We start from the raw sequence: 24885 nt of genomic DNA, 5'->3' as shown, positions 1-24885 counted from the left end.
TTCACCTTGTCTGACCGGCTCTACATTTAGGAGGTCAACGTGTGCTACATTACCATGTGATTAGTCTGATCTTTGTCATGGCTAGATCAATGAGGTGGACTGACGAAAATAAATGCAGGTATCAACCAGAGAAGATATGCCACAAAATTACATAAATTTCACGTTCCCTTAGATTTCAGTGACTCGCTCTTAATTTAATACATTATAGTCAATGTCCATCTACCAAATAGTTCTGAGATTGCTGCGGTTAACATGAAAGAGAGAACAAGAGACTCCTTAGAGGCTTCAAAGTCTGAATGACGTTTTATTGAAATGACGTAATCAGTCACTAGCTAACTTGTGGGTGTGTGTTTGTTTCTCTTAGGACTGCGGTCTCCAGCTCAACGATGAAGAAGGCCATCGTTGCTATCCTTTAGAGGGCCACCTACTCTGTCATGGCTGTCATATTAGGCGCCTCAATATCAAAGTGCCACCACATCCACCTCCAAGCTACCCAATGCATGTTACAGAACTCTGAAAGACACTTTCTATAGCAATGAATCGTGAGAGAGAAGATGGAAGAACTAAAAATGACTTTCCAGTTTTTAAAGATGAAATTCCTCTAATAATCCTCTAAACCAACTATTTATTTTTTTTTAAATCCTCTGTCAGAGGGGCCTCTATGATCATGTCCATGTTTCCATTTACCTTCTGCATTTTCACTGAGACACCACTTACTTGAAGAAAAAAAAAAAATGATGCACCACTGAACTACCTGTAAGCAGCAGCATTTCCCAGTACAGTGGTACGAAAGCCACTCATTGCAGTGGGAGTTTTGCCTGAGTAAGAAGTGTAGAATTAATCCCCCTGAGTTAGCAACCTACATATCACAACAAGTGTGATAAGATAAATACTAGCATTTTAGCTAGTCCCATTGCATCCTAGTCTTAGAGAATAAACATTCTCACATTTCTGGAATACTTAGATTCCCAGCAGTAGTTCATAGGAAGCAAAGTAAATATATTTTTAGTAACAAAAATCTTCAACCATGGGTTAATTGGTGGTATTCACACCTAGGAAAGGCTTCGGGCCATCTTTTCCATCCTATTTGCTGTCACAGTGATCCAACAGAGTATTTAGCCTGCTGCAGAAACATGGCAGGTGTCTCCTATAGGAAGCACATTACAGAAGAATGTGTCCATTCGCAAAGTTAAGATTCTCTCATAAAGGGTTATTGCATATGAAGAAAATTCTGGCTCTCCATAATAACTTGCCACTTACATGCTTGATTTGTTGTAGTGGCACGAGACCAACCGCAGCTTTAAAAGCGTTTGTCATGTTCTTCTGGTGATTTGGCACTTACTAAGCAATCCATTTTGTAAACCTGTTTTTGTTACTAGGTTTAGCAGCCCTTTTGGCTCTGCGAGGAGACACTTCTATGTCTCAATCCTACTTGTTTTATACAAGACTTCATTTGTTACAAACTGCTTTGCAATTTTTTTCGTTACATTTTAAAAATTGGCAGCAGTTCTGTCATCTTTTCAGTTTGATGTGTTCTTTTCCAGATGTAATTTTGAATGATTACAGTGATCATCTTCATTTGAAAACCAAGCATGATTTAGCAGAAATAATAATTTAGAGTTTCAGACAATTGAAACAGAAATTGGTATTTTATAACAAGTATTAGATGTACATAGAATGTACACACTTCATCTTTTGCATAAGCTTTTACAGTAACCTCAGAACTCTGGGGTAATATATATCTTCCATATAGGAAGTTAGATGAATCTTTTTTTAATGTTTGTTTTCTACTGTGCGTTGATGATTTACATGCAATCACACATCTGTATGTTTAAATAACAATTCCATGTATTCTCATGAGAATTGATCTACGCTTTCCTGAAATTATTTTATAGTTTGAAATATGGCCATCACACCCTTCCTCAGATATATTTAAATGACAAAATGTTTTTACTGTGAATTAGGTGGAAATATCAGGCAAGATTCTCAACATGTGTAAATTGAAAGACCTGCAGTGACTTCAACGAAGTTATGCAGATTTACACCACCTAAGAATCTGTCCTATCAGTTTTAGGATTGTCACATGTTAAGTTTCATCAAACTAATTAAGGAAATAGCTATTTGGCAACACCATTGAAGTGTAGTATATGAAGACTCCATTGATGCAATAAGGCAATTCAGGATATGGTTGGAAAGCACAAGGAGCAACCAATGGGCTTTGATTCCTGAATGGAATAATTAACTCATGAGATTCTCACTCCCTTTATAGAGCTTTTTGATATTCCAAAATATCTTTATTCATTGATGATGGGAAGAGATGAATGTAACAGTTCAGAAACTGCTGCTGAATTGTCTGGTTGGCAAAGATTAATCTGCCCTACTGGATGATCGTCAGTAAGTCCAATGTGCCTTTAACCAGTCATTTTATAATTAATAGCTGGCTTAGTTAATGTGAAAGCCATGTTTTGGAGCACTGCTAATGCTACAAATAACCTCCTACAGTGGCAGTAAAAATTAACCTTCTCACAAATCTGACTTTATTGAAGTAACTCGAGGAATTTGCCTAGTAATGAAAGTATCAAATTGAGGGTGTCAAAGCTTAAAGGTAAATATTTTGTATTAGTCACAGCATAATACTTTTCCATTTCACAAAACAGCTTTGGGCTTCAAGGCATTGTATTAGCATGCGTTATTGTTCAAACTATATGTATAAAACCCCCACTTTAAGAAAAAAATATTAAAACATACAGAAGATTTGGGTCTGTTCACATGAGCAAGCCAACCCAGAACAGTGCTTTCTACTGAAAAGTGCATTTGCTCCAGGTGACTGGGAGGTAGAACTTCATAGAACCATAGAAAACAGAGATGAGAGACCAAACTAGGTCATTTAGACCATCCCTCTGCCAGTGTATTAACTAGTGCTAGGTCTATTAAGTTTGTAAGTTTTCACTCCTACATTGCTTTTCAGTGGACAGCACTATCTAACATGTACATACAATTCTTCTTCGAAAACTATCATACTTTAGAACAGAATAATACTGAATTTCACATTTTAATTTTTCAGTTCTTTCTAGTAGTTCTACTCAGTTCCAATATGTGTTAAGTATCTTCATGGTAAAATGTTGAAAAATTATGTTTCAATATAGAAAGAGCCGTTTGTTTAAAACCAGAAAGCAGCAGTTGTTGTTCCAGTATTTTCTATAGACAGGGGCATTCTATTAAAACACCATAAATTACAACTGGCTTTTAGAGAGATGAGGTCAGGGAGGTAATATTGTTTATTGGACCAACTTTTGGTGGTGAAAGAGACAAGCTTTCAAGCTACACAAAGCTCTTCAGGTCAGCTGACTTTTACATCATTAATATAAGAGCTGGAGCATAGTTGGTATAATTCACCTATTATTATTATTATTATTATTATTATTAAGGAAGAATAAGGGGAAAGCATTCACCTATTATTATTATTATTCTTAAGGAAGAATAAGGGGAAAGCTATAAGCAAATCTAAAGTGACATGCTGTACAATTTAGTATTGATGACAGTTCCTGTGCATTTTACCTCCTGTCTGGGGAATTGTATAAATGAAAGCATCTAATGCTTTGCTTAAGGAGTATTCTTAAGCTTAAGTAAACTTCCCTGTATTCATTTTATAACATGATTATTTATTGGAAACCACCTCTGTACTGTACTTTCAGAATATTTCCATAAAGTTTCAGCATTTTACAACTTGTTCTCATTTGCATCATGAGAACTCAGGAATAAACCTTTCATATTTCATTTTTTGTGGAAGATTTCTACAGTGTCCCAAAAGGATGTGGCCATTTTAGGAGATTCACAGAGTCCCTCGTGCACTGGAAGACAAGTTCCAAAGAAATGACCAAAATTATGATAATTTTGGTGGGGGGGGTCTCAGATATTTGAGCTTTCAAAAAGGGTTTTTTGTATATTTTGTAAAGTGGGGCTTCAAAAGTAAAGTATGGATGGAGGAGTTCTTTAAGACAAGAAATTCCAGAACAGTTAAGTAAACCAAAGCTCTAAAGGAGGCACACAAAAGCTGCTTTCTTGTGTTTCAAGAAAAGTTTAAAAGTTTGTGATTCATCATGCAACTAATGCCATAACTAGAATATATAATTTGACTTAAATTAAGTTTTAAATTAAGTTGAGAAATATTTTCATTTTCTTTAAAAGAATATAGTTTCTTCCAAGAACTTGGACCAACGTTGATTTTTATTTTGTAGGAAATATATAAATGCCCTGTTTGTATATCATGTAACTAGTTTACATGCTGCAAATATACATTAGTTTAACTATTTTTGTATATATCCTTGTAAAACTTCTAAATGTGCTTCTTTGTCTTTTAGTCCCTAGAATGACTTGTGGTTTTTATGTTTCAGTGTTTGATTCCCTTGATTGTTGAAGAAAAAAGATTGGGAAATGTAGATTTATTTATCTAAAGAAGAAGCTACTTACTATCATCCTAAGTTATTTAATATTAAAAGTCAGAAGTTTCATTTAACCTTAGATGTTATAATCTGCTTTTTTCAATAAAGACATTTTGTAGTTAACTTTGATTTTGTAATTTGTTGCCTGTGAGTAAAGAGTTTATTTTTATTTGTTTGCCAGTAAAAACATTTTAAGAGATCCTTATGCTGCTTACAGAAATGCCAACTGATATTAACTGATTACAGCTGTATTCATGAAAGTGTTTGGTTCTTTAGTGCAAATGTAAATAATTAAGGTCTAAAATATGCCCGTAGCTAACAGTTTGCAGCTCCACTTAGAAAAGAATTTAGCCACTTTGGCAATTTGTAATTAAACCTTAACCAGTCTGGCTATTTCATATTTGTAGCACTCAGTTTAGATAAACACGTCATTCTCAGGGCACCTATTGTTTCGTAATGCGCACTTTCCTTCAGAGAGGCACTGGCGTAGGCGATAATCCTGCAAAGGCTAAGCAGGATCAGGGCTCTGGTTTGGATAGGTCTCTGTATTTCCTTACCCAGTTACTTTGCTTTATAGCAGGGGTCGGCAACGTTTGGCATGCGGCTCGCCAGGGTAAGCACCCTAGCGGGCCGGGCCAGTTTATTTACCTGCTGACGCGGCAGGTTCGGCCGATCGCGGCCCCCGCTGGCCGCGGTTTGCGTCCCGGGCTAATGGGGGCGGCGGGAAGCGACGCAAGCGAGGGATGTGCTGGCTGTGGCTTCCCGCCGCCCCCATTGGCCCGGGACAGCGAACCGCAGCCAGTGGGGGCCGCGATCGGCCGAACCTGCCGCGTCAGCAGGTAAATAAACTGGCCCGGCCCGCTAGGGTGCTTACCCTGGCGAGCCGCGTGCCAAACGTTGCCGACCCCTGCTTTATAGGCATGTCAATGAGTTTTAATGCTAGCTGCTCACATTGACAGATTGTGTTTTATCAAAAACAGCAAGGAGTCCGGTGGCACCTTAAAGACTAACAGATTTATTTGGGTATAAGCTTTTGTGGGTAAAAAAAAAAAAAACTCACTTCTTCAGATGCATGGAGTGAAAATTACAGAGGCAGGCATTATATACTGACACATGAAGAGAAGGGAGTTTTATCAGTTTATTTAACTTTTTTGCTAATCTTTCTATACTCTCCCTCTCCTGCAGGCAAGTGAGCATAACTCTGTTTTGTCACATCTACTTGTGGCAGATAAAGGTCATACCCCCACACTTTGGATATTCCACCCCTTGTAATCTTCAGACCATCATTTTTAATTCTTGAGTCTCCTCCTCTCTAGATTATTATTGTCCTTATTTATCCTTCCCATCCAGGAAGCTTTTTCAAAAGCTAGTACTGCTGTTGACCTAATGGTATGAGCCACTAGTATCAGGATCTCGAGCATGGGACAGGAGAACCGTAGGACATATACAGTGTCATCTAGCCCCCATACATGGCAGATATTAAGTACTGATATGCAATAAGACTCCCTTATTGATGGTTTTAAGCTGTTGCTAATTCTGGCAGATTTCACTGGTATGTCTTCAGTTGCACAGGCGGCCATGGCAAGCTTTACAAAACATTACGTTTCTTTAGGCAAGAGCCGAGATTGCTTAGAACAGTGGTGTAGCCGTTCTAAAGGCACCTCCCAAGCCATGTTCTCACCCTTTTGAAGAGAGGGGGTTTATGAATTCATCAGTAACCTCATGCTGCTTGCTGTTAAGCCTGGTGTAAATGTATTAGTATGTTAGTTAAATTCTTCACACATATTAACTGCCTTGCAAAGAGTTCTAACAGAAGAGCATCTCACAAACTCAGACAATCAAACTAAGCCAGACTCCTGTTACAGCCACTATCTTTGCCTACTTGTATGCAGCCTGGTTGGAAGGACCATAGTACTTAAAACAATAACCTACCCCTGTGGCCATCTTACAGGAAACATATGCTGGAAAATTTAGAAATTCATTGTGGGGGAGAATGAGTCAGGGCGTCTGCCCAACTCTGAGTAGGAGGTTACAGTCTTAATTAACAGAACCACACTGCGGTGTTTCATGTCTCTCGTGTGGAGACTCATGCAGCGGGTCAGTTTAGAATTGCGGAAGCCTTTTTTCATTTCATTAATGTACTTCTATGATCCTAATTGTTCAGGAAGGGACAGTTGTTGCCAAGTTACTATCTGTCCTGTTTGCCACCTCCCCGGCCTTTTGGCTTGGCTCTTACTGCATAGAGTGCACCTACACAGCAGGTGGGAGGTGGGATTTCTACCCACGGTAGATCAAAGCTAGTGAGAGTAACAATAGCAGTGACGCTGTGGCAGCACCGGCAGCTGCACGGGCTAGCCCGGCCCCCCTTGGACCATGAGGACCTACTCAAGCAGCTGCATTGGTGCAGCTTCACTGCTAGGGTTACCATACGTCCTCTTTTTCCCGGACATGTCCGGCTTTTCGGCACTCAAACCCCCGTCCGGGGGGGAATTGCCAAAAAACCGAACATGTCCAGGAAAATGGCGGCTCTGCTCCTCCCCTGACTCCTCGGCTCTGTTTAAGAGCCGAGCGCTACCGGCTTCGGGCAGCCCCCGTGCCGCCGGACCCTGCGCCGCCGGAGCCCGGGAGGGGAAGTGCCCGGCCGGAGGCGCAGGGTCTGGAGGCATAGGGACTGCCCAAAGCCCGAGCGCTACCGGCTTCACGGTTTGCCGGGCAGCCTCCAGAGCCTGCGCCCCCGGCTGGGCGCTTCCCCTCCCGGGCTCCAGCTGCACTGGGCAAGCGCCGGCTGGGGGCGCAGGGTCTGGGGGCTGCCCGGCAAACTGTGAAGCCGGTAGCGCTCGGGCAGCCCTTTCCGCGTGGCTGGGAGTGGGAGGGAGGAGGGGACGGAGTTACAGCGGGGAAGGGGTGGAGTTGGGGCGGGGCTAGGGGTGGGGAAATGGGCGGGGCCAGGGCCCGTGGAGGGTCCTCTTTTTTTATTTATTAGATATGGTAACCCTATTCACTGCTATTGTTACTCAAGCTAGCTGCGGTGTGTCTACACCTGCTGCCATCACACCTCCCGACTGCGGTGTCAACATGCCCAACTTGCCAGATGAGAACTTGGATCTCTGCAGCTGGAAACTATCAGGACTATATTAAATACTTGTCAATGAAGTGACAGTGGCAGTGTCTGCACTATGGGAGGGTGACTATCGTTTCGTTTCCAGCACCTATCATTACCATAACTGCATTGAGTCTTCCTTTTGCTAGGCCATCCTGGAAGCTGGGAGAGCTCTCTTAGCTACACTCCCTAGGGGTATTTTAGATTCAGTCCAGGATAAGAGGGTGACTGCCAGGCAATAATAAAGCAATTGCAGACCTCAGTTCTGTCTTTTGGAGGTGAAGGTTTCCCTGAGCTCACGGGACTATTCACCAGCTTTGATGCAGCCCACATTAGAGAGGTTTTATGAGACAGGCTGAGCGCCTTCACTTCATACCAGAAACAAGCAACACAAAGAAATTTCCCATTTTAGAGAGGAAAGTTAGAGAATAAAGTAAAACCACAAAAAGGAGGGACTAGGTGTCTCCCGAGCTTTATTCCCAGCCCAAGGGTTCAAGTATGAGCTCTCCAGCTTGCACAACACAGTGCTGACATCAATGTTTGCTAAGGCTGTGTCTACTCTAGGCTATTTGTGCTAAACTATCCCACATTGCTACCACTGGTTCAGCTCCAACAGCAGTAAACACATTAAGTGAAGCCGCTGGTGGCTGCTGGCGTTTTAAGTACAGTGGTCAACTAATCCTGTGTAGAGATTAAAAGCTCACTAGCCAGAGGTGCCTTGCCTCTCCTACCAGTGCTATGGCCATAGCACCGATGCTGTATTTGGGTCTAAAGGTGTTTTTCAGGGATTGTCCAAAGTCTTACTTTAAAAAAAAAAAAAAAAAAACCAAACTTCCAGAAAATATTGGAACCATGGTTATTTTGAGTGGGATTATTTAAAAAAAAAAAAAGGCTTGAGGCAAGACTCTCTCTATTCTGCTTTGCTGTTTACTTATTGAGCTTCACCACAGCTCCCATAAACAAACCCAGAATTCAAATGAGTTATAAGGGAAGTGTATCATTAAAAAGAAATAGACTTATGTAGACACCATCTTGAAACTATTTCAAACTCAGTAAATTCTGTTCCCTTCCTTGTCTGCAGGTTTTGCAGGAAATAGGAGAATTTCCCATTGTTAAGCTTACCTAACGAAACTGTAACTTTTCCTCCCATCTGTTTGGCCCTACATTACCCAATAATGGTTCCTCCTTTTTTGCTCAGTGCTAATGGTTTTTAGTCCCAGTGCCAGTTTAGTCAAAGTTTGTAAATTCAGAAGTCTAGTTTGCACCACACAAAATAACATTTTGCTGGTGTTCAGTGCAAATCAGTCTACACCTTTGTAGGACTATCAGGAGGAGCTTGGCACAACCTGTATAAAAGCTGTGGGTCACTATCCATTACAATCAGCTTCACTCTCCCCAGAGCACAAAACTACTTATTCTAGAGCTAATTAGATTTTTGATATTAGAAGCTTTAGATATAGCCAACGGGGGTGGGGGATGCTATTAGCTAAATTGGAGACTAGGAGAAAGAATTGGCCAACTATCTTGTTTATCAAGCATGACACATTAGGCTGAGTTGGAAACTACACAGTCGAGCTGCCAAATGCAAGACACTAGTGTCTTGGGGAAACCATTGGCCACCCTTCAAGGAATACCTCCTGACTCATCAAAAGCAAGGCAGCGCAGAGCTGCACTAAACTTCAGAAAAGCTAGAGAGTCTACCAAGCTTTTTCAAGCCTCCAGCAAGGACCAGGGTTTTGTGTCAGTTTAAAACTTACTCAGAACTAGGGGCTCATCCTGATTGTAACTGAACTGATTCCTTCATCCCTTTAGTCTTATTGCATTGTTTTGATTGTAAAGTGCTTCCGCCTGTATTTAAAGTGCCAAATAAACTGTCATAGCTGCACTTTTCTTGTGCATTCTCTCATGCTGCCAGCTTCAGTCAGAGGTAAATACGTTATGTGGGATTGCATGTTTCTTATGCAGTAGAAAACAAACAGCATACAATGGTCTTTGCAAACTTTGAGAAATGCATGAAAGCTAATGAAATGGAAGAAGGCAAGGCTGTCAGTGGCAAAGAACAGTCAATTCATAAGCTGTGCAGCAACACATTTAAGATACAATTCTCAGAGGTCTGTGCAATGGATGAAAAATCCACAGAAACCCAAATTTGTACATGCAAATAAGTGTCCACACCTGTAATCACCTAGCAGTGCAATTACCGCATTGGCTAAGGCTATTCAAATGCACCAAAGATGCAAATGTACCACACACGAAAAAAAAAGGCCTTTTAAAAATTTGGCACTTAAAAATTATGGTTTTAACAAAGTTAAAGAAAACGGATCAGTTGTGTATTGTAAAGATCCAGCCGTGGCTGCCACAGTGAGACAAATCAAACTATTCCTCTTGGCACATTCTGAAAATAACGTCCAATCCTTAGCCAGTGTCAGTCAACATAGCATCATTGAAGGCAATGGAGCTAGTCTGAGTTACACCAGTTGAGGAGCAGTCTGTGTCTCTTACTTAAACAAGCCAAAACAGCTCAGGGGATTCCACTAGAAGATGCAGGGGGGATATCAATTGAATGGTGCTCCTTATAATTCAGAATTGCTGCAAAGGGGGCTTAATGGTTGAACCAAGGACAATTTCACCAGCCAGCTAGAGGCAAAGAGGAACTGCAGGAACATTTCAAGAGTGACAGTAAATTCATATATGCAAAGGTCAATTGTATGGTTCCAGTCTCACTTCAGCATCTTTCCTGGATGTCACTGAAGGCACCACGTCCAAGGACGGACTGCAGGGTGGAAGTAGGAGAGAAAAAGGAAACATGAGGAATAGAAGTGTGCAGCTCAAGAAACAGAGACAAGAAATGTCCTTGGTTTGTCACTCTCCTAGCAAAGAGCTGTACATTTTACTCTAGCTCCCCAGGTAGAAAGTGTCCTGGTTGGATCCTGCAATATATTTTCACAAAGTTTGTCTGACACGGTTTGCTGAAGAAATGGCCAATAAGCTGGACCTGGCACCTCCTGTCCGCTTCTTGGAGCAAGAGAATTACAGCAGTCGTCCTCTTCCATTTCCCACTCCTTCACATAAAACCCAGGGCTAATCCTACTCCTGAGTTCTCCATTTGCAACATCTTCTGGGGCCCTTCTTACAACACGGTGAGGAGAGATGCATAAACCATGGCTTGCTGCATGATTCACATCTTCATTCCTTATCATGGCATTGCCTGCTTGGAGCAACCAAGAACAGGAAATATTCTGCTACTCAAGGATACCAGAGTATGGAGTGGAGGATACATGACTACAAATAGACTAGCTGTCAATCATTTATCAAGCCTTTTATCCCATGTATCATTGGTCAGAATAGATACCACGTGCATGAGAACTTTGTGCGTGACAGTAAATCTAGGCACATGATTTTAGCAATAGCTTGTTTATTATTTGCAGCTTGTTTTTTGCCACAGGGTTCCAAAGCCAGCTCCTTATGTTATTTCATTTTAAAAATAGGATTTCTGGGCTTGCTGTTCTTTTATCACTCAGCTAGACAAAATTTTATTTTAAAAACTACATCCTGGAGTAAGAGTAGAGGAGACTGATAGAGTCACTAGTGAAGCTCCAGTAAGAGCTGCCTTTTGGGTTAGCAATATAGAAACTATGCTTTCCCGGTAGGGTGACCAGATGTCCCGATTTTATAGGGACAGTCCCAATTTTTTGGGTCTTTTTCTTATATAGGCTCCTGTTACCCCGCACCTCCATCCCGATTTTTCACATTTCCTGTCTGGTCACCGTATTTCCCGGTAAGTAGAATTTGGAACCTTTTACATGTAGCTTTCTGTTCAATCAGCCCCTTACATTAGTCTCCTGCATCCTGTGTAGGATTTCTGTTGAAGCTCTCAACAAAACATATTTTAAGAGCCAGGCTAGAAAAACATGCTTTAAAAGGACATATTTCCAGGTGGATAATGCATTGCTGGCTGTGTTCAGTGATTCCTGTAGGGAGGGCTGCAAAATATGAATGTCTGTATGGTAGTGATTGTATGTGCTCCAGAGACAGACCAATGGTTTATTGAAGCACAGGGCCCAGAAAGCCCGGGTACACGTGGTGTTGAAAGATCTGACAAAAGAGGAAGAGAAATTCCACTCAGTGTTTCCAAATAGTCATATTTTAAGTTTATCTGATTTTCATTTAAACTATTCCCATTTTATTTTATAACGTAAGGCAGAGAATCCTGCTAAACATATGGCTCTGGCAGCGACCAGATATTATTTTGATTAAACATACTTGTACTCATGACATAATTTAATCCTAAACATCGTTTCTGTGCATTAATCATCATGTCTCCAAAGCTGGGGTCCATTTTCACAGGCTGATAAGACAATAGTCTGAAACCAGGCTTCTAATGCACTATGATGAACAATTTCCATCAGATCTTTCCCAAACTATTAATGGCCACATTTACACCCAAGTTTTAAGTTTCTTCAGAGGTGTGAGTTCACCAGCACTTTTAGCATGGAGTCAACTTGTCTTTTGTTATTTTCTCTGGGCTAGATCCTGTCCCCCTTATTGCAAGCATGCAAGGCCCAAAGCAAGCAACACCGTCACAGTTCTGCTATGCAGGCATGGGGCAGGTTATAACTGTCTTGTACTACATTTCAAATGGCATTGGAAGGGACCCAGCTGGTACTGAGGTTCCTCCATCTGTTCCATGAGAGGTCTATCAGAGAGATATGTCCGATTATATGTAAATAGCGAGTTAACAGATAGGTGCCCGTAGATGGTGCTCTACAACATACACCGTTGTTCCTGGCTTTGGTAGGACCAATACATGTTGCTCTGAGCTGCAAATTGCTGCTTGTATGCAGCTCTTTACACCACCAGGCTTTTGTTTAAAATGCTCCCTTCTCAGAAGGGCACATTGCTCTTAGGAGCGCGCTTCCCTGGAGCAGGTGGCATTTGAATTGAATGAGAGATCTAGGGACAGAGCCTTGGCTCTGGGTCCAGTCCTTTACACTGTTTAGGGGCCTCCCCCGCTGGTACAGAGCTCACATAGCCAGCTCTCCACCACCCTTTTCCAGTGGAGGGGGTGTGTCAGGAGCAGGAGGGGGTGTGTCAGGAGCAGGAGGGGGTGTGGCTTCAGCAACTTGTGCTCAACAGCCCTGGATGAGCAGAATGGCCCGTAGGGAGCCAGAGCAGCCCGGAGGCTACTCTAACATACACCAGGGGCCAGACTGGCCCCCCGTTGCCCCCAGGATCAGGGGAGCACAATGGTTAAGGCACTTTGCTCTCACCTGCAGCAAGCACAGTTCAGCCAAATCAGATAATCTGGACCCTGATGTTCACACTGAAAATACATATACATCTACTCCACAAATACATAGAGGACTAAAGGAGCTGAAGGGCTGATGCGGAGTGGCGCAAGCAAGTTCCAGCTTCAGACAAACCAGCCAGCCCCACGTGACGCTCTGGCAGAGAGCTGGATAACACTAGGTAACATTTCATATGTATCCCAATATTACTCTTTGCAAACAAACAACAAGACCTTGCACTTCTAACACCTTTCATCTGAAGCCATACTAACAACATTACGCTCACTTCATTCATAACCCCCTAGTGAAGGTTCATTAATAAACGTACGTTACCTGTGGGTAACCTGTCTACGCCTTGATTTAAGTGACTTGGACGAGGCATACAGCAAGACAGCAGCGGAGCTAGGACTGGAACCTAGGAGTATGGACTCATTGTATCCAACACAGGACTCAGTCTCCTACTCTGTAGGCTGTCATATAGCAAACTGTGGTGTAGGCGATGCACAAAATATTTAGATCTAACCAAATTGCCCACATTTGGTGAAAGATGTTTTCCAGTGGGACTGTAACACGGCGCATTGTTACAAGAACTCGGCCAAATGGGTGCAGTTGGAGCATAAAATCTGATTTTCATCTTCTCTATGAACTGAATAGGAACGGAATTTGCAGCTAGCGATGGACCAAGCTTTGAAGGGTCAGTTCTGACTCACTTCTGGAGCACTTGATTCACTGGGAGTCTTGGGTGCATAAAGAGTGGGCTCTCAATCACCTTTATGCACAGTAGAAGCTGCTGTAGAGAGCACTCGTGTACTAACAAAGGTTAGAGATGATGAAACAGAAAAACCTGTGAAATGGAAATAGCAAAGCAGGGGTTTACTTATTCCTACAGGCCTCTACCCTCTTTACTCATACTGAGTGGTATCTTACCATGTGAATGGCCCCATTACTTTCAGAGGACTACTTGCAACAAAAAGCTGCTCAGTGCAACTGTAGTGCAACCTGGCCCAAAATAAATAAGCCCACTTTCTTTCCCCTTTTTTAGAAAACAAAACAATGCTTGGCTGAAGGCAGAGGCTATCCGAGTAGCCTCTGAAATCCTGTACGCGATGGAAGAGCCATCTCTAAATTGCAAAAGGCCTGACAACACCTGTGCCACATTTCCACCCTAATGAGTGTTGAAAGAGATCAGCAAGTAATATCTTAAAGGCAGTGGGTGAAATCCTTCTCTCGTTTATACTTCTGTAAATCCACACCACCACCATTGATTTGAGTGGAGTTACGCCAGATTTAAACTGTGGAACGGTCTCAATATTTCTATAGTGGAAACTGCTGGAAGTCACTAAAAATAAATTTGTTTGGGTTCTTAACCTAATCCAAACACATTTGTGCTGCCTTTAGAGATGTCGCTTCCCCTCTGGCCCCGGTTCAGCAGCAGATTTTTCAGTTAAGAATGTTCTGCATGCACAGAAACATCTTGGATTATTTTTCCCATAATCAAAAGAAAACAAATCCCAGAGCAATACTGGCAGGGCGCTTCCGGTCAGCTCTGCTGTGCCCCTAGAGAACCATTAAATTCTGCTGCTGACTTGAGAGGGCACATGAGAGAATTTGCTTTCATAATAATATTAGAAATTCAAAGTAAACTGACTTGTTTTCCAAACCCAAACTCTAGCAAATCACTTTTTGTTAAATTAATGTCTACCACATTTTTAGAAAATGCTGTATTGCTTAGCAAGCCATACTTCAGCTATCTAATATACTTATATGCTCCCAGTACCTTAGTATCTGAGCACCCATATAACACCCCTGGGAGGTAGGGAAACGTTATTATTCCTATTTATTGTAGAAATGAGTGCACTTTGGGTATGTCTACACTGCATTTTAAAACCCATGGCAGCGAGTCTCAGAGCCTGAGTCTACAGACTTGGGCTCACAGAGCTAACGCTATGGTGCTATAACCAGCTATGTAGACTTTCAGGGTTGGGCTGGAGCTCAGGCTCTGAAACCCAGGGAGGGACTTGACCAAGGTCAAACAGGAGGTCTAGAGGAGGAGCAAATGGAACCCTATTCTCCCAAGTCCCAGGCTGAGACATTAACGTCACATCACTCATTTGCACAGGTGGAACAGAACAAATAGCCTCTGGACCAAGTGCAATGTTCAATACTCCTGAAATCCTGGACTGCAGCGGGGCCAGGATTTCATACCTCCAGAATGCATTTATACAAGAATCCTTAGCATTCGGTAACAGTAACATTTAACAATCATGTGCCTTTCATCTTTCTAAAAGCACTGAATAAACTTTAACTAAACAGAGCTGTACAAACAATTCACAATAATTTACCCAATTAATTTCATCTTTTTTCTGCTCCTGGTACATCAGCCCTTGCAATTTTCTCACATCTATTCAGTCATCCATCCAAGAGTACTGATAACTCTTTGCAAAGATTTTTTTAAATTCTATGATTAAGCTCTTTAAGAGTTCTGTGAGTGCCCATCCTTCAACATTCTGTGCCCAAAAAAATGTTCCTGAGCTGTAACTGGTCAGATGAGTCACAATAGTAATTCTGTTCCGCAACTGGATAAATGGGCAAACATCTCTGGCACAAATACTCATGCATGTGACTGAAATTCATTTTCCAGGGATGTTCATGCAAGAATGTTTATGGAAAGCAAGCACAAGAGGGAATGGTCAAAGTCATGCCATTTAAACATTCAAGCAAATAGCCATAGAAAATGTCCTGGGGCATGGACCAACTTTTTGCTGTGTTTGTAGAATGCCTGGAACAAAGGGGCACTGGTCAGGACTGGGGGTCCCAAGCACTACCACAATCTCAACAAACAAACAATTAACATTACACCCAGCCCTGCTAATTTATCAGATAATCCACCTTTAACATTATCAGTGGCTCCCATCACCATCAGATCTCCAGTCCTCACCCAGATCCACTCCACAAGTGCAAGTGTTGCCATCACTTTTGTACTGCCATCAACTCCGGGACAACATGCATTTTATTTACCATATATACTCATTCATAAGTCACACTGCCCAACCTACCGGAGCAGCTCCAGCCAGGTCAGTGACATACTCCCCTGGCCCTCCCCAGATAAGGTGGGAAGGGCTGGGATGGGGAGCGTGTGGGGGTCCTGGGCTGGGGGTGGTCACAGGGGTTACTCCCCTGACTCCCAGCTTCTCACCCCCAAAAAATTTCCCCACCATTTGCTGTCCCAGCCCGTCAGGGTAAGCAGCTGGCGCACCGGGACACTTTGTTTACTTAGGTTAACCTCCGTGCCTGCGGATGCTCAAGGTAAACAAACCATCTCAGCTTGCCAGCGGCTTATCCTGATGGCCCGGGAGCCAAAGTTTGCTGACCCCTGAAATATAGGGTTGGCTTATGACTGGGTTATAAAAATTTTCCATTTTTACTTATCCGTCTTGTGGGGGGGGGGATCGGCTTATAAACGAACCAGCTTATGATCGAGTATATACAGTAGTTGTTTTTCGGGACAGAGTTATGTCCACGTGCTCCAGAGAGCTCCAGAAGCATGGAAAGTTACAGTAGGGCAAGTTACTATAAAATATTCAAGCAGGAAAACTCAAATACAGAAAGGATTGAGGTTATGAGGGGCTCCTTCTTTGCAATTAACCAGCAATGCCTGCAGGGCAGCATGGACTAGCACTGATGTGCAGGCTCATCGGGCTTTATGCATATACAAATCTTACAATCTATTTACAGTAGGATTTTATATTCTCTTTTATGCTAGATCTTTCTTTTATTTTTGGCTGCTAATGAGAACCCTGAAGGCAGTAGAATATACAAAGACTGGATCAAGGGTGACAAACAGGTGAAATGAGATGATGGTACAGCAAGGGGGGAAAGAAACCCACATTGTCTTCTTTTAGATGAGACAAGTTACTAGGAAGGTGAAGTTTCATTAAAAGGGGCTGAGATGCATATATCACTTATGCAGATTTTAACCACAGCTTCATTAGGCCACGGTGGCTCGGCTCAGAGAGTTTTCACAAGGATGGAGAGATTACTTTGTTCAAGATTCTTTAAATTTTGTATCTGTGGCCATGTAGTTCGTTGCCTGGTACTTGGTACATTCCAACCACCAGCTGGAGAGGAGAGACTTCCTGAGGAAGCATCACAGTGAGACAGCAGCTTGAGAAGGGATCTATACTTTGCACTCACTGGAGCTGAAGGGACTCAGCCAGTTTCCCGCCTAGCAGCCTACAGCTGGTTCTGCATTGGTACAGGAAAGCTACACGTGGTGTATCGAGGACTGCAGTGGCAGCCTTCTAGAAGAGTTAAAACCAAACAAACACACAAACATTAGAAGATCCAGAAAACAAACTATTAGTAATAATGTATTGAATGCTGTGAATTTATGCTCAAGGGCAGATCCTGGACCACACCAGAGAGGCACTTGGTGCCACTGCAGAAGACATGCATGTGCAAAAGGGACTTTAAGCCACCTTTATGCCCCTCTGATCCTAGACCACCCCAGCACTGGCAGATCCCAAAGGGGCCATTCAGGCAGCTACAGATTGTCAGAGCACAGGGACACTCTCAGCCACACCCTGTACACTGGGGAACCAGAGTTAGGGTAGGGTAGATCCCCTAAGCCAGCTGGGGATTCCTGTTACACAATGGGAACACGGATGCAGCCCGAACAGTCAGAGTACATGGGAGGATCTGAACCATAGATTAGGACACATTCTCCTCACCAGCATTTTTACAAACAAGTCTAGACTGGCTGGGAAAGTAAAGGGGAGATTTGTTTTTCCATAGAGAGAGAGCACAGAGTGTCCTTTCAGTTTAATTTTTTTTTTAAGTTATAGGTTTGATGCATCTCATAAATCTATGTGGCAATTTCAAGGAGCATTTGCTATATTCAGACTTCTTTCCATCCAAATTAAAAAAAAAAATTAAACTCAACTGTACATTCATATTCAAACCACATTTACAACAAAACTAAGAGGCAGTGATGCCAAGTATCCTTTGTGGTGCTCTCTATGGCCAGGCCCCTTTGCATATCTGGGCTCTGTACTTGGGGATCAGCTTAAAGGATGGGTCCCTAATAAGCTGTTCTTTGTTGTTTGTAAATCACTAGCATTATAAAGGAGCCTGGAGAGGAAGGCATCCCTGGGTATCACAGACCTAAGCACCATTAACTGAACGAGGCATTCAGGCTTTCTGGCTTGTGATCACTGGGATCTGAGTGTTCTAAGAGGAAGATTTCAGAGTAGCAGCCGTGTTAGTCTGTATCCGCAAAAAGAAGAACAGGAGGACTTGTGGCACCTTAGAGACTAACAAATTTATTAGAGCATAAGCTTTCGTGGACTACAGCCCACTTCATCCGAAGAAGTGGGCTATAGTCCACGAAAGCTTACGCTCTAATAAATTTGTTAGTCTCTAAGGTGCCACAAGTCCTCCTGTTCTTCTTTCTAAGAGGAAGAGTAAAGTTATGAGGGTCTCCCATTCATGGTCATTTCACACGTTTCTAGTGTATCCCATACGCTGGCCATTTAGGTCTTGAAAATCAGGTTGTTCTGTCTTCTTCCAGTGAGATGCTGCAGTACATCATGCAGCTGCCAGGATCTGGGAAATCAGTTTTCCAGTCTCACAACTCTATGTCCCTCAGAGCCCTAGAAGGCACTACAATGATTGATTTTATATTAAGGAAAGCATCAGACAAGAAAGAACAAAAGCCAAATCTTCGTCAAAGCACAGTGTACTCTCCCCTGTTACAGACCACAGCAATTCTGAGAACAGAGCAGCTGATGAACTCCGCACAGAAGGAGAGTTCTTAGAAATGTAAACACGCAAGATGCAGAAAACAAAATGGTACCACAGTTACATAGCTACATACACCAGACATTTCAATAACTAGGATCCATGCTTGGCTCCTCCATGTCTGCAGGGCTAAATTATATAGCGACAGCATACACCAATATTTTAGGGGCTTCCAACCTCATCAACTTGATCTTCTTCCCCTCACGCCTTCCAATGGACTCTTCCTCCCTGTTTCCTTCCTCTCATGGAATTCTCAATATTTTCTTCTGAGTGAGGCTCTTGATTTCTCACCAACTCTTTGTCATTTCAGGCCCCCTCAGACCACTGGGCCCTGATTCCAAGGATCCCACCCACCGTTACCCACAACCAGTCAATATGATTTTAAACATGACTTGACCAGCCTACACTAGGTGCAAAGTCCAGTTTAAAATCATGCTAGTTAAGTCATGTGAGATAATAGTTTTCATGTGATTATTTTCCCTGGCTTTAGTCTAGGTGCCTGAAAGGGTTAACAATCTTCAGACACGTGCACACTTCGGACATCAGTTTAGAATATCTGACCTTATTTTTATTTCTCTAGAATTTGAGTAAAAACAGAGCTTACCAGTTGATTCCAGTTAACCAGGTTTGAGTGTATAATGGCAGGAGGAGGACTTTTCTTTCTTGCTTACAAGAGAAACTTGAAACAAATTTAAATTATTTTGGCCTTTTGTTAAAGGTCAGAGTTGTGGGGAAAGATGACTTGTTTGGAATTCAGTCAGGAAGTTTAACACAAATAACGCAGCTCATAGTTCTGTGAGAACAAGTCCCAGCCAAAAAAATGTGCTGATAAAACTGATTTAAGTACCAAGTCTCTTCTATCCAAGCATTTTTTTTCACCGATAAACCCAGAGGCTTTTAAAGCTGCCATGCAAACTAATATTTAGTTGAGGTGTGAAAGAGATGCTATTCATACCTTCCCAGATAGGCGCAGGCTTTTATCAGGAGAATTGAGCAAGATTGGACAGGAAAAAAGAAGGGATTGTTGTAGGTTGCTATGCAGATAGAATACATTGCAGAGGGAAGTTCCCTGTTACTCATTGTTCCGAAGCATTTTCCTGAGTCAACATTTTTCATACAAATGTTCACCCCATAAAACAGGGGATCAGCCAATAGTCAGGCAATTATTTGGGAAAAAAAATCATGACTGTACATTAGTTATTGAGAAACAACATCCATAAGTCAGTTAAATGTAGTGTTTTTAAAGTAGCATGTGAACTTTGAAATTTTATACGTAAATTATGGGTGGAGGTGTTTCGGGGGGGGGGGGGGGGGGAAACACTTGAAGGAATTGAAGTCATCTCCATTACCACTAGAGACTATCTATCTGTTATCAATCAGATCAAGTAACAAAGAAAAGAAGAAATTCCATCATCATCTTGTTTCCAATCTTAATAAAAGTGTTCCAAAATTCAGATAAAAAAAACAGGTGGAAACATTTTTCTTTTAGGGTATAAAGTTTAAAAAAAATAAAACCCCTTAGGGACTGGATGCTTCAAGTGATTGCTACTGAGCCATGGTGCCTTTCAACTCGACTGCCCAGATCCTGCAGACATGTACACTTGTGCTTAACTTTATAAAGGTGATTAATGCCAACAGGACTATCCATGCACAAATGTTTGCAGAATCCGGGCCCACGGATCTCCAGCTGTAATGCAGCTCGGGTTGGTAGCTAGTAGCTACCAAAAGTTATTCCCATACAACAGCTGTTTAATGGCATCGGACTATGAAATGAGTTGCTGATTAACTGCAGTTTCCTGTGGGCCGGTGCTTATAACAAACAAGCACTACAAAGTAATTAACTTGAAGACCAATCACCTTTATTTCACAACACTGATGCACATCAGTAGAGCGGTATACAGAATTCTACATTGGCACTGCCTATAGTGAAATTGTACTGTAGCTAAAATAAAAGCCCCTAGATGAATCCGGCCCCACTGAAGTCAATGGGAAAACTCCCAGCATTTCACCTTCCATCTCCAGAGCGGCTGAGCTAAGAACGATAACACTCGCTTTGAAAATTCTAAGGATGGGCTGGTTTCAGGGGTTGGAGCTGAGGATAGTGATGTATCCAGACAAGTGGGTGGCCAAAATCTTACTGCACATTTTCTGCAGAACTATTAAAATGTTTTAACCACAAACATTTATTGTTTATAAAGAAGTGACCACATCACTGAATTGAACATCAACTGTTAGATTCTATTTTCATATGAAAACATAACACTGCTGATGTTTAGGACACAAAGAGACTGTTGCTTCATCCCACAAAATAAGCATTAATTCAATCTTTTGAAGGTTTCCTGCATAATATTACACTTACACTGACATTGCCTTGCACACTCTTAGCGCTGTCTACTGCAAGTTCCTTTTCTTCAGCCATGACTTACTAGTGCGCTTTTAATGCCAACATCAGCCCCAGTGATTCAGCTGAAAAGGAACAGAGCCAAGAATTTTTCCCACTCAGTGACTCAGTCTCCATTATTTGAACATTTATCCCCCCCAAAAAAATCTGGAAAGAGATGTTCTTCATTTTAAACTAATGAATTCCAATCCTACAGAAAACCCACTCTGAATCATCGAACACTTTAGCCTCCAGTAGACAAGGAAAATGTTTTGCCACCCAGCGTGACTGTAATCGGAACGTTACCATGTGGCTGTTTCATTTCAGCTGTAATGAGGCAACAGGAGTTGGATAATACACCTATAATCTTTCCCTTTCCCTCCTTCGCTCTGTTTCTGGGAAGCAGGTGCAGATCTGAGTGAAGGTTCACAAAATGGATTCATATGTGACCAATTTGTAAATTCCCAAGCTGCTATCTAGGGAGGGCTTCCCACTGCCAAAAAATCTGTACTTGGGAACATTGCTGAATGTTTTCAGTGTTTACAGTAATCGTTTCACTTCATTCGGTCCTTTAAGATAAAGGATTAGAAACATTTCAGAGCAATGGTTAGATGTTATGGTACATGAATGAAAATGTCAGTACCAATGTTCTCATTCTAAATGGGCTAGTAGAAAAGGAGAGATACCCACAAGTGTTCTCTCATGGGAATTACAGCATTTTCCTAATTTATTTTAAATGGTTAGTTCAGAAAAAAAATCTATTTCCTACATATGGTTACATAATAGGTACAACTGCCAACAATCTGGATTTCTCTCTTTTAGAAAAAAGTAAGAAGAGGGATAATTTTAAAACGAATTTTGGAAGGACTGTATCAGAGGAATCCTTCCATTCTCAGATGAGAGACCCTCTGGCATTGCTATTTTAAAGTCTGAAGAATATCACTGTTCTTGTTAGAATTATCACTCCACTTTCCTTAAGTGTTCCCCAAAAGGTGCTCTAGAAATGGGCTGAATGGCAGATAGCAGAGAGAGCTGGAGGCCAATAGACAGCTGGAGGCCCACCTTGCCTGTTGTTGGAGAATATTCCGTTGTTCATATTCCAGAATCAAGGCAATGATGCTACAGACTCAGAAGCAGACCCTAAAGTCATGATACAATTTCTGGAAGTATCACTTTTTAGGTCATTGCTTCAAAAATGATAAGATCTGAAAAAATGGAGTCGCTCACCAGAAGAAAGGTGAATTGGGTAGGGGAGGTAGGTACCAACTTGGGGAAGCTCGGCGCTACTATTCCTGACCAAAATGTGCATGTTTGAACTAATAGTTAGCCCACCTCATGTAGCTGAAGTTGTCTGAAACTATTCAACCAGTATGATTCTTCTAATACCTGTAGAACAAATAACCACATTCTTACATACCTCATGTCCTAACATCTCTAACAGGAACACCTCAGTTTAGTGCTAAAATTCAACACAGCCATAACAAAATGATGTCCATTGGCATTACATTGTAGGTACTTGTGGATAAGTAAGAATATGGACAGCTAGCGCTATCCCTGCACCAGCAACCCAGGAAAAGCCTTAGGGCCCTGCCTACACAGGGAAATTGACCACCAGAGCTATTTACTATTTGTATTATGGTAGTGCCTAGGATAATACGGAATAAACAAACAGCTATTCTGCAATAGCTCCCCATGAGGACACTCTTCTGGACTAGCATCACCATGGGAACACTTGAGGAGCTATTCTGGAATAGTTTATTCTTCAATCGCTATTCCAGTCAATTTCCCTGCGTAGACAAGATCTCTAGAAGTGTAAAAAAAATCATGCTTATTGCCAGGTAACATGCTTATCCACACCAGTACACCCCCTAAAAAAGACAGAAATGTTTTAAGGAGATAGCCCTGTTGTCCTAGGCAGTGTGAAACTGCAAGAACACTCAGGACCAGATTCTGAACTCCGTGTAAATGCTGATCTCCATTACACTGGTGTAAATCTGGATTTACTTCACTGCTTTCAGTGCCATGACATTGGATTTACACCAGTATAATGGAGACCAGAATTGGATCCAAGATAGATTTCATATTTTCAAGATCACTTGGCTAGAATTCTCTCTTAGAGTTAAGTATTTTTGCCAGTGAGAGTGGAAAGATGGAGCACGGGGTGGGTGGAACAGGTCAGTGCTCCAGGGCGCCCATTTTCCAGTGCCCCACACATATGAGTTGGTCGGGGCTTCTGGGCATGGGCCTCATTGGCCCAGTGACTAATCCGCCACTGTTGCAAGCACCTCTCTGCAGGAAACAACATGTCAAAGATGTACTTGATTCCCTGTAGAATTTCACTCCTACCTCTCAGTCCCTGCAGGGAATTACACTTGCTTCTAGTGCAACAGCCCTATGGGTGCCAATTGCTAACATGCATTTACAAAGCTACTTTTCACTGGTGTTTTTTGTCAGCTTGGAGCCTCACAAAAGGCTAGGGGCCTGATTTTTCAAACCAACAAGATCCCTTCAGTTAGAGATGTGGGTGCTTAACAACACTGGGGAAAAAAAATCAAGCCCTACGTTCTTTCATCCTGTGACCCTTTCGACCTGCTAGAAGGAGGTGGGAAGGGATTCATGATTATACACGAAGGGCTACATTTTCAAACACTTAGTATGCAGCTGCCGCGTGACTGCATGTGCAAATGCCACTTGCACACACAAACACTCCATTGGCACGTGCTAAAGGGGGTTTTGTCTGGGCAACCAGTGCACATGCACATTTTGCAACAGAAAATTAGACAGCATGTTTGGAAATGCTGGCCATAGATGAGGACTCCAGAGCACCGAGGTCCCATGCACAGATGACTGCTTCCTTATTTTTATTCCTAAATATTTTGTGTGTGTTGCCGCCTTGAGCCAAAGGGAATCGCCTTGCACTAGCCGCAAATGTGTGCAAGAGAAAAACAAGACGACACGCAGCATATGCCTGATGTGGAAAGAAAGCCTGTTTGTACCTCTCATAGCACATTTGACACACTGTTCAAGAAGAGTTCATCCCTGGAGCTGTGCCCAGTCAGCAAGTGCCATACGAGTCCGACCAGCCGGAGCTGCAGCAACTTGCATACCTGATTTTTCCAAAAGGTTTATGGCTGATGGATTGGCATACTTTCCTCATTTGAGTTGATTCTTTCCTTTTCCCATTGTTCTCCTCCTGCTTGTAGTTTTGCATATAATCCCCTATGCAGATATACAGGTTCCACTGCACATTGTCTCACCAGCTAGGCTATAACAACAAATCTTGTTCCATCATATGGAAGAGGGACTTCTATCCCTTAAAGCAAGTTGTATGCAAATTGCTTCATTACGATCATGGGAGTCCTTCCTGAATTGGGCACGGAATTATAAATTCAATATTTGCCTCATCCTGTTATCGGGCTAGAGTGTGATTAAATGTTTTATAAACAGCAAGGATCTGTCATCACTAAAATGATTGTTTTGCAGATTGCACATTTCTGATGACACACATGGGAACAAAGTCTGATACATACCTGAAAGAGGTTCTTTCTCCCCCCTTTGCTTCCTAAGACTGTTCATATTTCATTCCTGATTGTGTTTTCCCCATTTCTACTCCTCCCTCCTCTGAATAAATTTAGAGTCAAATTCATAACTTCCAAGATAGCTCTCCATTCACTTTGCACATTCATTTTGCTGATTCCGAAAGCCTGAATGAAGCCTCACTTTAAATGTTAATCCTGTGGGAGGGGGGAGAATCAAATGGTGTAAAATATCTCTCTCCCATTACTAAATCAGTTAGAGAAAATAGGGAACCAAGCACCTTCCTTTCAGGAAAGGCATAACAAGTGGGGTTCCGCAGGGATCTGTTTTGGCACCGGC

The 24885-nt window shown here is 42.2% G+C and overlaps 1 protein-coding gene across 12 annotated transcripts in view; it reads left to right on the top strand.

Annotated features, from left to right (window-relative positions):
* WTIP (WT1 interacting protein) overlaps nucleotides 1–4565 on the top strand; it is a 118797-nt gene extending 114232 nt beyond the window's left edge. For 11 of the 12 annotated variants that reach the window (XM_065567228.1, XM_065567223.1, XM_065567227.1 and 8 more), the window contains one exon: nucleotides 365–4565. In XM_065567228.1, the coding sequence (XP_065423300.1) occupies nucleotides 365–517 (153 nt within the window). In that variant the 3' untranslated portion in view covers nucleotides 518–4565. The remainder of the gene's footprint in view (nucleotides 1–364) is intronic. The other variant, XM_065567225.1, reaches the window with a different exon arrangement.
* The last annotated feature ends 20320 nt before the right edge of the window (nucleotides 4566–24885 follow it).

Source organism: Chrysemys picta, chromosome 14, assembly GCF_011386835.1.
Source record: "Chrysemys picta bellii isolate R12L10 chromosome 14, ASM1138683v2, whole genome shotgun sequence".
NCBI lineage: Eukaryota > Metazoa > Chordata > Testudines > Emydidae > Chrysemys > Chrysemys picta.
The sequence above is the reverse complement of the archived record's forward strand: the minus strand, read 5'-3'. Positions and strand labels throughout refer to the sequence as shown.